Consider the following 13,418-nt stretch of genomic DNA (forward strand, 5'->3'; position numbering starts at 1 on the left):
TCTCACTATCAGGAGTCTGGGGCTTTAGGTCTCTCTGTCCTCAGAGCACCTCCTTGTCCTCTCTGTCTTTACGTTTGGGTGTTTGTGTTTCTGTGCCTCTCTGTCTCTCCCTCGCACTATCTCCTGCCTCCCACCCCCTGCCATATGTGTGTTTTTCTGTCCCTCCCTCCCCTGTCTTTGTGTTGTGTAGGTGTGTGATTGTGTCTCCATCTTTCTGGGGCCTCTGCTCTTCTCTCTGAGGGTAGCCCTCTCTCTTGCTCTGTGTGTGCCCCTGTCTTTTTCTATGTCATTTTCTTTCTGCCCCCTACCCTCTCTGTCTCCCCACTCTCCCTCTGAACCTAGAGGGGCTCTTTCAAAGTCTTTCGGTTGTTGGAAATCTTCCCCAATGGCAACATTCCAAGTCGGGGTCACCTCCCCAGCCCATTGGCCTTCTCCACATGCGACTGAGCTTCAGGAGAAATGCCCACAGCTCCATGCGCTGGCCCCTGCACACTTGTGGCCTTGGACTCTTGGCACCTTCGGAAGAGGCCATGCCATGCTGACTCCATTTCCTCATCTGCTCACTGGACAGAAAAACAGCACCTGCCTTACAGGCTGATGTGAGGATTAAATGAGGTGATATGTTAGGTGTACTCACAACAAGGCTTGGTGCACAGCAAGCCGCTCAACAGATGTGGTCCTGAAGTTCTGGGTTCAAATCCCCTTCCATCCAACTGAACCAACCCACATCTGCTAGCCCAGGCTGCAGTCCCCCCACTCTCTCTCCTACTCCTTCAAAAGGCAGCCTGCCTCCCACTCCGGGCTGGACCCCTTCTTGTGCTCTGGTTTGGGGCTGCCCAGTACTGGACCACTTCCATTTTAAATCCCTACCATTTCATAAAATTTAAAATTTAAGTTTCTCAGATCAAGTGCTCAGCAGACACACGTGGTTACCACACTGGACGGTGCAGGTAACAGAATATTCCCACCCTTCCAGAAAGATCTGTTGGGCAGATCCCTTCTTCCCTGCTCCCAGGTGTCCACTCCATCAGGAGATGATATTCTCTCCTGGGCCTTCCACCTCCCCTCTGTAGGGATCAACCTACCTGCGTTCAAATATCACCTGCACAACTTAATAGCTGCATGAGCTAAGTCACCTAAAAATTAAAGTAAGTAAATAAATAAAATGGGAAAAAGACATGAACAGACACTTTTCCCAAAAAGATACAAAAGCGATCAAGAGATAAAAAAAATTTTTTTTAAAGATGCTCAACCTTACTCACTATTAGGGGAATGCAAATCAAAACTACACCGAGATACCAGCTCACACCTGTTAGAATGACTCTCATCAAGACAGGTAATAACAGTTGTGAAGGAAAAGGAAGCCTCCTTCACTGCTGGTGGGAATGTAAGCTGGTACGGCCACTATGGAAATCTGTATGAGGCTTCCTCCGAAAGTTAAGAGTAGAGTTACCGTATGACCCAGCCATCCCTTCCTGGGTATCTTCCTGACAATTTGGAAAACACTTATTCACAAAGATACATGTACTCCTTTGTTCATTGCGGCATGATTCACGGTGGCCAAGGCCGGGGAATGACTGAAGTGTCCTTGGATAGAGGATTGGCTAAAGAAGATGTGGTCCAGATATACCCTGGAATGCTACTCAGCCCTAAGAAAAAAGGAAACATTGCCATGTGTGATAACATGGATGAATCCTGAGGCTACCACGCTAAGTGAAGTCAGACAGAAAAAATCAGGAGCCATATGATTTCAATCATATGTGGGGTATTACACTGAAAACAACAAATGAGCAAATAAGACAAATCAACAAAAACCCATGGACTCAGATAACAGGAGGGTGGTTACCGAAGGGAAGGAGGGTGGGGGTGCAAAAGAAAATGTGGGGTCCCTTGTTCAAAGTGATTACTGCTTTCAAGATGCTCACAGCAGATCATTAAACCAAGTGCAGGGCCCCCTGAGCACGGGACCCCAAATCATTGCACAGGTCTCTCCCCGGCAGTGATGTCCGCACTTCTGAAACTCCTACGCCTCCTGCTCTCCGCGTTGGTGGGGGCCCCACGCTCCCAGGACCTGCCCTCGGAGGTCCATGGGGCAGATAAGATGCACCTCCAAGGATGTCCAGGCATGAACCCCTGGGACCTAAGAATATGTTGCATCCCCTGGCAGAGGGACTTTGCCGATGTGATTCACGTTACAAGTCCTAAGACAGGGAGGTTATCCGGGCCTGGTGGTTCATTTTGTGTGTCCACTTGGCCAGGCTCTAGTCCACGGTCACTCAGCTGGACATGAATCCAGGTGTTGCCGCAGAGGCATTATGTCCACGTGGTCGCGCTTACTGGCAATGGGCTCTGACCAAAGGCGGTCGCCCCTGAGAATGGGTGGGCGACGTCTGATCAGCTGAAAGAGAAAAGTGGAGCTTTTCCTGAGGAAAAGGGAACTCTTCCTCGAGACTCATCATCTGCTTCTGCCTGCCTGACACTTCTCAGTGTGCCCTACGGAGTTGGGGCTCGCCGGCACCTGGCCCCTCCAAACCCCATTCCTTGATACAAGTCACACATGTATGTGTGTGCCTATATCACATAGATAGAGATAACTGATTATCAAGTAATACATTCGTGCATATCCATTACCAAATATATATGGATATTATTATTGTTACTTGGTGATCAATAAAAGTTAATATTTTATATGTAACATAAATATATTTTTTAACTAGATAGATATCTTAATAATATGCCTTTTTAAAAGATTTTATTTATTTATTTTTAGACAGAGGGGAAGAGAGGGAGAGAAACATCGATGCGTGGTTCCCTCCTGCGAGCCTACCACGGGGACCACCCCCCACCCCCGCTGCAACCCAGGCACACCCCCGACCGGGGATCGGATTACCGACCCCCTCGGTTCATAAGCCCGTGCCCAACCCACTGAGCCACACCAGTCAGGGCTTTACAGCTTAATATATATATGGTGATATAGGTGTGTATATGTATATCTCCCCCTGGCTCTGTTTCCCAGGAAAACCCTGACTGGTACCCCCATTATCCAGGTGGGCCCAACCTAATCACATGAGCCCTAAAAGCAGAGCACCTTCTGTGGCTGGAGGAACCTGCGGAGCAGATCCGCTCCAGCGGATGAACAGCGAGAGCCGAGGACTTCAGCCCCTCGGCTACCATAACGGAAGTCGGCCAGCACCGGAATGAGCTGTGGGGAGGCAGGACAGCCCCAAGTCAAGGCGCTGGCATCTTGGTATCAGTTTAGAGAGACCCGAAGGAGCCACCCCGGCCGTGCCCTTCAGAAACTGACGTAATGCGCGTGGATGGATTGTGGAGATCCGTTATGGAAGCCAAGGGAAACGAATAGCACAGCCTCCTCTCTCTCTTGCAACTCCCATCCCTTTGGTTCCCAAGTCCGAGTGAGCCTGCCTCCCGAATGAATATCCCTTTCATCTGTACCTCCCTCTCCATTTCGGGACCCCTGCCCCAACTCAAGCCCCCTCCCGGGATTCTAGGGTGAGGGGGGGAAAAAAAGTCAAGGGAGCAGCAAAGATTCAGTCACCACGGTGCACAACATTGTCATGTAGCAAATGACTAAATGCAACAAAAAAGGATAAACGGCGTATCCATAAGGAACAAAGTATCAACACTTTAACAGGATCAAATGAAGTAGCAACAAAGTAACCACGTGGGGGCTCGGCGAGGTGGTGGTGGAGGGACTGAGCAAAAACGAAAACGAAAAGAAAGGAAAAAACTCATGAACAAGAACATCAGTGTGGTGATTGCTGGGGAGGAGGGGGTGCGGGCTCGGGGGAGGGGAGTGGAGGGAGGCGGAGGGGGAGGGTAAGAGGGATAAATGGTGATGGAAAGAGGCTTGACTTGGTGTGGGCAACATGCAATACAGGCGGCAGATGATGTGTTGTGGAATCGTGCACCTGAGACCTACACAATTTTAGCCTGTGTCAACCCAATAAATTCAATTTTTTTTAAAAAAGCAACGGTGTGAGTGACTTTTCCTTTTTCCTCAGGGCCCAATGACAACCCTGATCCTCTAGCCTCATGTGCAGTTTTGGTATTTTGTTCATTATGGGTCGGTTTTGCAGTTTTTAAACTATTGCATTAGAATATTATTTATCTTAAAATGTCTATCCATGCAAGGGACTATTACTCAGCTCTAAAAAGAATGAAGCAAAAAAAAAAAAAAAAAAAAGAATGAAGCACTGATGCCTGTTACGGTGTGAATGAACCTTGAACATGTGATGTCATGTGAGAGAAGCCAGACACAAAAGAGCACGTTTCAGATGAGCCCATGCACACGACGTGTCCACAACAAGCAAATCCCATAGAGACAGAAAACAGATTAACAGCTGCCGGGGCGGGGAGGGGGGGGGCAGGAGAAGGATGGGGAGTGGCCGCTAATGGTTTTGGGGGTTCCCTTTTGGGGTGATGAAGGTGCTTCGGAACTGGACAGAGGTGGCGGTTGCACAACACTGGGACTGCACCAGACGCCGCTTTTAAATGGTTACTCTGATTGTATGTGACTTGAACTAATCAATAACAACCGTGACTACAAATCTGTTACTTAAATCTATTCTTTATCTCGGCTCCTGAGTTTCGCGTGACCACCCCCTGCCCCCGCCGTCAGTTTCACCCCGGTTGCAAGTCCCAACCTTGCGCTCGTCCCTCCGGCCCGCGAACCTGGAGGGGACCTCCCACCGCCTGGATCTGACGGCGCCACTGGGTTCCCCTCAGCCTCCGCGACAGAAGCGACGCTCCCACCGGCGTCTGGTCTTCCCGGACAAACCGGGCGGAGGGAATTCCACCCTCACCTTCGTGCCCTCAGCGCCACCTGGCCTCCGGCCTGCTCTGACATTCTTTCTCCTCTCCTCGCTCGTAGACACGTCCATTCTTCCTCGGAGTTCGTTCAAGCCACACCTCCTTGCTGTCGGTTAAATCGACTCCCTCTGCTCCGGCCCCACTACTGCAGCCCCAGCCCAACCTGAGTCGGCCCTCCCCGGGGCCCTGCCTGCCGCCCCCGCGGAGCCGGCCGCGGGGCTCCGCGCCTGAGCCCTCCAGCCGGCCTGCGCCGCGGGCCTCCGCTGCCCTCCAGGTCAGGCCCTGAAAGGATCTTCCGAACCCCCCAATCTGACCGTCTCCTTGTCACCCCTAGGCACAGGCTCTCAGACGGATGCAAAGATCTGTCTGGAGGCGACCAGTGTCAGGCAGGGACATTCAGCCAGGAAAGTCCCCAGGCAGGGGCAGCGCTGCCCGGGAAGACCACCTCCACCGTCCTCGCCCGTTGCTCTCACTCGCTCAGTCCCCACACACACTCCCTCAGCAGCTGCAATCTGGAAGAAATTACTCTCCCAAACAGCCAGACTTCCCCACTTTCAGGAAATTCCAAGCTGGGCAGGGGGAGGGGCCGGGCCGGGCCGGGCCGGGGGCGCGTCCCGCGCAGCCCCCACCCCGCGAGTGTCCTCCAGCGCACACCCAGTCGCGGCCTCCTCCCGCCCCCACACACAGCCCGGAGGGGCCTCCTTTCCACCGCTGCTTCCTAGTCCTTTAAATCCCAGAGGCAAACTTTCGGAGGGGGGGCGGGGGTGGAAATAAGGAAGGCTGGGCGTGGCCTGCGCCTTAACCCTGTCCGCCCCAGACGGACTGAGCTGGACTGGGCGGTGACTCTGCGCCCGTTTGGGCTCCGACCATGGCCCCCGAGAGGGGCTGACACCTCAGCTCGGGTGCAGGTAAAGAAGGAACCGACGCCGGGGATGGGGCCTGGGCTTTTGGGTCAGGGTCGCGGAGGGGCTGGGACCCCTGACTCCTGGGCTGAGGAGGCAGAGCTGGGAGCAGGACGCCTGGGTCCGGAGAGAAGGGGCCGGAGGAAGTGGCACCCTGGACTGGGACTCCTGGGTCCCGATCCCCTTCCAGGTCCCGCATGACACTCCCTTTGGCAGGTGAGATCCGGCCCAGAGGAAGGAGGAAGAAGGCGCGGGCCTGGGAGCAGGAGGCCGAGGCGGGCTCCGAACCCGGGACGGGGCGTCCCAGCTTGAGCCGAGCCTGAGCGCGCCGGACCCGCTCACCGAAGACCGCGAGGTGAGTGAGGAGCAGTGGTGGCCGGGGGCCCCGGTCAGGCCCGGAGGGCAGCTGGACCGACGGCCAGGGAGACGGCGGCGGCTGCAGCCCGGGCCGCAGCCACGTGGCCTCAGGAAGCGCGCCCTGCGGTCCGGAGGGGCCGGGGTCTTTCCCTCCAGGGTCCCCCCGCCCCGCCTCGCCGCCTCTCCCACCGGGCTGGGAACCAGTCGGGCCGGATCTGGAGCGGGTTGTTATTTCCGTCCTGGTGAGGCTGGGGCCAGGAGGGGACAGAGGAGAACCAGCTGTGACGCCCCTGCCCCCCCCACCTCCCCCCCCCCCTTTGCAGCTGGAGCGCGCAGGAAGGGGAGGGGGCCGAACAGGGTGGGGGGCGGGCCACAGCCCAGGGCACCGGGGGCAGGCGACCCGGGCCCCGTCCTGGCTGCTGCCACTCTGCCCGCTTCACGTTTGTCACAAACAACGGCCCCTCTTGTGGGAGCCTGGGCCGAGTGACAGACTTTTTCTGATTGTGACCTCATTGCATGGAGCACACAGCTTGGCTTGGAGTGGGGTCAGAACCTCTATGGAAGAGGATGGGAGGTTCGGACAAGTGGAGTGAGGCACCCGAAGTCTCAGATCGGGTAGGAGAAGAGCTGGCATTCCAAAAAACAACAAACACGCAAAACGAAACAAAAGCCGTTTCTATCATTGTCCTCATTTGGAATGAAAAGAAAAAAAAAAAAAGGAAAGGGAAAAGAGAACAAAACAAACATGGTAGAGGGTGTAGGAAATCCCAGGCCTTTAGAGCAAATCAAAACATCATTTTTTCCACGGGAATGCACGCCGCCCATCCTATCCTAGGAGAGCAACGGCGATCTAAGGTCACCCTTAGATTCGGAGCTCACCTGCTGGCGTCCGAACCCAGCCCTCAGCATGGCCGCTGTGTGAGCCAGGGCAGGTCACCCCGCTTCTCGGTGCCGTGGCCACGGCAGCTGTCACACAGGCAGGATAACACCGGTCTCCCGTGTCTGGGACGATCAGGGGTTGCAGGAGTTTTTCCATCTGTGTGATGTGCGCATGCTCCCGCCTGCCTGGTCCAGAGTAAGTGCTCGGGAAATAAGGCATCAGCATCCCAAGAGGACTTTGCGACCACCTCTTGCACAAAGGCATTTTTTTGAAATCCTTTTCTGGGGATATTCATTGATTTTAGAAAGAGAGAAAGGGAGAGAGGGAGGAGGGGTGGGAAGAGGGAGAGAAACATTGATGCGGGAGAGAAACATCGATAAGTTGCCCCCCGCCCCAACCCTGTAGGTGCCCAACTGAGGGTCGAACCCACAACCTAGGTGTGTGCCCTTTTTTAAAATTCTTTTTTAGATTTTATTTATTTTTAGACAGAGAGGAAGGGAGAGAGAAAGAGGATGCATCAACGTGCGGTTGCCTCTTGAGCGCGCCCTACTGGGGACCTGGCCCGCAACCCAGGCATGTGCCCTGACTGGTAACTGAACCGGTGACCCAGTTGGTTCGCAGGCCGGCACCCAATCCACTGAGCCACACCAGCCAGGGCTGACCCGCAGCCTTTTGATGCATGGGATGATGCTCCGGCCGACTGAGCCACCCAGCCAGGGCCACATGCGGGCATTCTGATTCCTGTCCACCCCCCCACCCCCGACTAAAGTGAGGTTTAGGGTTGAGGAAGTTGGTTCAAGGTCCTGCAGGGAGGAGATAGCAGGCCAGGTGTGTTTGATGTCAGACATCAAGACTTTGAAGTGCTTCCCGGTGCTGGGAAATGGCGGTGATGTCACCTGAGAGGGCAGTAGGAGAGTGGGTTGAGGGGTAAGCCAGGGCTGAGCAGGGAGAAGCTGTGGCCGGGAGCTGCCCCGGGTGTGGCAACTGTGCAAAGGGCTAGAGGCAGTAGGAGGGGTACTTCCGGAGTCCCGCAGCGCTGGCTTCGAACCTCGGGCAGATCACCTACGCCCTCTGAGCTCCGTCCCCTCGTCTGGGATAGGGCAGGACTGCACTGAGCACATATTGAGCACCTGCTGTGTGCTGGGTACTGCGCTAAGGTTTTCATGGGCAGCACCTCACCTGCCCTTGCAAAGAGACTGAGAAGTATCCTGTGAGTATCAGTCCATTGTCAAGATAAGGAAAGGAGGCCAGAAAGGTTGAGTCACCTGCCCAAAGCCACACAGCATTGAGCACAAGCAGATGCAAGCCTGGGTAGCGGGTTTTCTGAGTGTGGCTGTTTTCACATGTAACTCACAGCAGAGGAATAATGGGCGCTGCGAGAGGATTTATTTTAAACCGTGAATCGAGATTCATTAAGGAGCGGAAGTCGGCATTAAAAAAAATAAAATAGATTGTAATAGAAAATACTCAAGTGTCTAGCATGTTAAAACAGTACGTCTTGTTTTGTACATTTTTTCCCCCTTATGCCGAGCTCAGGGGAAGAGGACTGTTTGCCCAGATTGCAATACAAATATATATATTTATCTAGATTGAGGTCAGAGGAGTCTGAGAAACACTGCAGAACTGGTGAATCAAGACTGGTTTCCCCAGAGAAATAAATGAGGGGTGTGCGCATGTGTGCACGCGTGCGCGCGCATAGGATAGAGAATGCAATTCTCACAACACATCCATCGGAAATGATTTGAAGTCTTTTGGGCTTTCCTTTTCTCCAGCTTGTCACTCGCGTTGCCCAGAGTGCTTGTTACCACAAGAACAATGCTGGCTGCTTTGCCTTCCTCGGACGGTTCAGTCAGATCTAAATCTTGTTCTGCTGTGATTGTTTGGGGACACATGCCAGCCCCTCCCGCCCGCCCCCCCCCCCACCCCCAGCACACAGCTGGCTAGCGCCCTTACAAATACAGTTTTCAATGTCGTTTTCTTTGAGCAAGGAAGCTGGTGAGGTTTTATCCGTTTTACAGATAGGACGCAGGCAGAGAGAAGTCACGTCATGCATCCCAGTTCATACGGCTGGCAAAGGGTGGTGCCGCATTTCACATGGAAAGAAAATCATTCGTTATAACAGTGATTGTTAATACAAAGGCACAAGGTCACCAAAGGCCTTCCCAGAAGTTTCATAAAAACAGCCAAGTTCCAGGATGTGGGCAAAGGTTTGCAGGCATTTCCCTGTAACATGAACCCTATGTGGCCATGTGGCCAGGGAACACCTAGCTTACAGTTCATAAGCTGCCAGCTTCAGATTTATGCCCTTTGGCCCATCTGTTAACATAGAGAAATTTGCCTTATTATTATTACCTTACAAAAAGTAAGATATTATATTGTCTCTTTTGACATTAAATACCTCTAATTAAGACACGCTGCCTGTAAGCAGATTCCCAGACCTGCCCGGAATCTACGCGATCAGAATCCTCAGGCAGGCCCCTTCGCGGAAACGAAATTGTATTTTACGTCTGCGTTGGTATAAAGACAAATATAATCCAGACATTTAGAAACAGACCAAACACGTCAGCATTTCCCAGGCTGCAGGAGGCGTGTGGGCCCTAGTCACCTTGCCTGCTGCCCTACTGGGCGAAGTCAGCCCTGCGTTCAGGAACCTCCCTTGTGTGAAGAGCTGGACTTTCTGTCAAGTTTGGGAAGCACTGCACGGGCAGGGATGGGGCGGTGGTGGTTGTTGCTTGTTGCTGGGCCTCCGGGACCCTCAAATGTTAGTTCTTAGAGGAATCGGCATAGCGTGGTGGTCAGGGGCAGACCTCAAGTTGAATCTGATGTGAATCAAGTAGCTGAGGCCTCAGGGCCCCTGGGAGCCTCAGTTTCCCCACATGGAAAGTGAGAGTAATCCTCACACCGCCATCCTGTCCCTGTCGGGGGGCGGGGAGAAGCTTCCTGGGAAGGGCTGGCTAGGCCCAAGGCTGGGGTGCCGCAGGCCTAGGGGTCCACTCGGAATGGAGGCCGCGCTGACGCTCCCCTACCCCGCAGATGCCGGTGCTGAAGCAGCTGGGCCCCGCGCAGCCCAAGAAGCGGCCAGAGCGCGGCACCCTCTCCATCTCCGCGCCACTCGGCGACTTCCGGCACACGCTGCACGTGGGGCGCGGCGGCGACGCCTTCGGGGACACGTCGTTCCTGAGCCGCCACGGCGGGGGGCCGCCCCCCGAGCCCCGAGCGCCGCCTGCGGGGGCCCCGCGCTCCACGCCCCCGCCCGCCGTGCCCCAGCCCCCGCCGCCCGCTCTCCGCGCGCCCGCTCCCGCCGACCCGCTGTTGTCCTTCCACCTGGACCTGGGCCCCTCGATGCTGGACGCGGTGCTGGGCGTCATGGACGCGGAGCGCCCGGGGGCCGCTGCCGCCAAGCCCGACGGGGACCCCGGCTCCGGCCCTCAGCACCCCAGGGCTCGCTGCCGCCCCGACGCGGACCTCGAGCTGGACGACGTCATCGGCCTGTAGGCTCCAGGTTTCCCCGCGCCCCTGCCGTCCCGCACCCCACTTCTTTATACATAAACGGCCAAGGTCTGTGCCCCGGTTCTGTCTGTTTAGTGTGGACGTGGGAAAGGGGAATGATGGCGTCCCGGCGCCTTTCAGAGTCAGGGGTGACACCCGGAGTCCTGGTCCCCGCGGAGGCTGGGCCAGCCAGGTAGGATGGTGGGCGCGGAGTGGTGGGAGGCGGACTCTGCCGAAGCGCCCGCGGCGCGGCCGGGAGGTGCCCCTCCCAGGGGCGGGGTCCTGACGTGGCCGAGTCCGGGGCCTCGTTCATTCATCCTGTTGACGGAGTGCGGAGGCGGCCGCTCGCGGCCTGACGCGCTCCCGCCGCCCAGCCTAGTGCAGTGGACCCTGCCCAGGCGAGCCGCCCTGGCAAGTGGCCGGGGAAGAGGCGTAGTCCCCGGCAGGAGGGTCCCGTGTCCCCCGGAGGGGCGCTGGCCCGAATGCTAGGGCGGCAGTGCGTCGTCTGCGCCACCAAGGTCGGTGGGAGCCTGCTGACGTCTCGTGGCCCCGGGCGCCCGCGGAGGGCGCAACCGAGGGGGCGTGGCAGCACATGCAAATCGAGGGGCGGGACCAGCCTGCTAAATTCTGCCCGGAAGAGGCGGGGCTTCGCATGCAAATCACCAGACGGGCGGAGTCAGGCTTACTAAGGACCTAGAGGAGGCGTGGCCGCACTGGTAAATCATTAGCTGGGATTGAAGCCAGGCTCCGGGCTCGCAAGGAGACCGGGGAGGGCGGGCTGCCCGCCCGGGGAAATCCTTCGGACAGGGGGTGGGGCCACACTTGTAAACCACTAGTCCGCGGATAGGGCAGGGGGAGGTTCCCCCAGGTCAGTGGAGAACGAGGCACTTCGGCTGGAGTCAGAGTCCCGGAGAGTCCGAGGGCGTGCTCCCCGGGCCAGGGTGTGGTTGGAGCGACTGCAGGGCGCTCGCGTTCCCATGGCGGGGTCTGGAGAGCTCGAGTCGCCCCCCGAGGCTCCGGCCGAGGAGCCCCCGCCGCCGCCTGCCTGCCGCTTCTTCCTGGAGGGCCGCTGCCGCTTCAGTGCCCGCTGTCGCCAGCCCCACCCCGGGGCCCCAGCACGGGTGAGGCCTAGCGGCGGGGCCGAGGCGGAGGCCGGGATCAAAAAGCCGCCACTGCGCACTGCCGCGGCCGTCATCCAGCGCATCCGCTGGGACCCGCGCCTAGACCCTGCCGACTTCACGGTGGGCTACGTCGACCGCTTCCTGGGCGTGCTCGAGGAGCCCTTCCTCGCCTTTTGCTGGGACGAGCCACTGGCGGCGCTCGGTCCCGGCCTGCTGGCTGTGCCTCAGCACCGGGTGCGTTACTTCCGCTTCCGTGGCCGCATAGTGTGGGACCGCGCCTCGCGCACTGATCACGTCTTTGGCTCTGGCTCAGCGGAGGGTCGCGGGCCCACCATCCTGGACGTACTCGACGGCGGGGACGGGGACGGAGAGGCGCACAGCCTTGTGCCTGTTGATGAGGACGCGCCTCAGGCTGGAGCTGCGCACAGCAGCGAGGACACGCTCTGGGACGGAGGTGCGCAGGAGGGCGCGCGCAGGACCGGGGAAGGGCAGGAGGTCGATGTGCCTGGGACCAGGGAAGCACAGGACTGCGTAGCTGTGTCCCAGGCTGGCCCGGCCCCAGCAGGAGAGTGCAGAGAGCCAGCCTGGACAGGCTCCACAGAGGGGAGCCTGGTGCTGGCAGGGGCATCTGTGAATGCCCAGGAGCTGGTTGGAGCCCAAAGCCAGGCTTCTCCATGGGTGGAGCCCGAAAGGGCACACAAGCCAGCTGCCAAAGACAGGACCGTAGTGGAGCAGCGCCCAGGGGAAGACTTCCCTGACACCAAGGAGAGGTGCCAAGCGGCATGGGGTCCCGGGACCTGGCCCGAAGACGGCGGGGAGGGCACAGTGGCCACGGCCATGGCCCGTCGCCAGCCTCGCCCCACGCACTTCGTGGCCGTCATGGTGACAGACCCCGGGCTGCAGGCCGGGGTGGCCAAGGCCCAGAAAGAACTGGTCCAAATGACACCTTCGTGCGCTGCTTCCCCGGTGCCGCCCCAGGCCCTGCACCTGACACTGGCCCTGCTGAGGCTAGCGGGCCCAGGGGACACAGCTGCCGCCGTCAGGGCACTCAGGCGTGCCCTCTCAGCCCTGGGGCTTGAGGCCCCCGAACAGCTGAGGTTCAGGCAGCTGGTGCTCCTGGGCTCCCACGCGCTCTGTGCTCTGCCCTCCCCCTCCCTGGATAACATGGCCCAAGTGCTGAGCCAGAGGCTGGAGGCTGAGGGGCTCCGAGTGCTACAGCCCCCGGGGGGCCTGCACCCCCACCTCACACTGGCCAAGGTACCCCGGGGCTCCCCAGACCACCTCCCCACACCTGGGTTCAGCCCAGGGCGGGAGCTGGGGTGCCAGCTCCTGAGACAGGTCTGGCTGTGCTGCATGGGAAGGGCCGGGGCCACCTACCAGCCCCTGGCCGGGATCCCCCTGGAGCGACTGCCCCAGGCCCCCTGAGCTGGCCCATCGGCGCTCAAGCCCCAACGCCGGAGGCGATCCAGTGCAAGCAAGAGAGACAAAGCACGCGCTCTCTCTCTCTCTTTAATTTTGGTTTTTCTCAAGCTTCCAAATGTGCTCAGTGCTCCAAGGAAAGAATGAAGGAGAGAAAGGGGAGGGGAGAGGAAAGGGAAGGGAGGCAGAGGAGGAACATCTGGAAAAAAAGCAGCCTGACAGTCCAGCTGTTTGCAAACTCATTGCACATCCTCCAGTTACATGGCAGAAGAGGGAGGGAGGGCAAAAAGAAAAGGGGAGGAAGAAGAAAAAAATAACTTAAATAAACACACACAAAAAGAAAAGAAGGAAACATGACGTGAGCTGTGATCCATGGAGGCAGGGAGGGGAACCGTTTACCTGTGCTGAACCAAGGGAGGA

General features: G+C 57.6%; 2 protein-coding genes across 2 annotated transcripts; both read left to right on the forward strand.

Annotated features, from left to right (window-relative positions):
* Window positions 1-5,646: 5,646 nt before the first annotated feature.
* On the forward strand, window positions 5,647-10,519 carry CDC42EP5 (CDC42 effector protein 5). Its single transcript, XM_054588361.1, has 3 exons — window positions 5,647-5,738; window positions 5,949-6,087; window positions 10,003-10,519. Exon 3 carries the CDS (start codon window positions 10,003-10,005, stop codon window positions 10,462-10,464), a length of 462 nt encoding a protein of 153 aa, XP_054444336.1. The 5' UTR covers window positions 5,647-5,738; window positions 5,949-6,087; the 3' UTR covers window positions 10,465-10,519.
* A 916-nt stretch (window positions 10,520-11,435) lies between these two features.
* LENG9 (leukocyte receptor cluster member 9) lies at window positions 11,436-13,225 on the forward strand. Its single transcript, XM_054588349.1, has one exon. The coding sequence runs from the start codon at window positions 11,436-11,438 to the stop codon at window positions 13,002-13,004; it is 1,569 nt and encodes a 522-aa protein (XP_054444324.1). The 3' UTR covers window positions 13,005-13,225.
* Window positions 13,226-13,418: the final 193 nt, after the last annotated feature.

Source organism: Pteronotus mesoamericanus, unplaced genomic scaffold, assembly GCF_021234165.1.
Source record: "Pteronotus mesoamericanus isolate MK-2021 breed Mesoamerican mustached bat unplaced genomic scaffold, CSHL_Meso_final scaffold_128, whole genome shotgun sequence".
Lineage (NCBI taxonomy): Eukaryota > Metazoa > Chordata > Mammalia > Chiroptera > Mormoopidae > Pteronotus > Pteronotus mesoamericanus.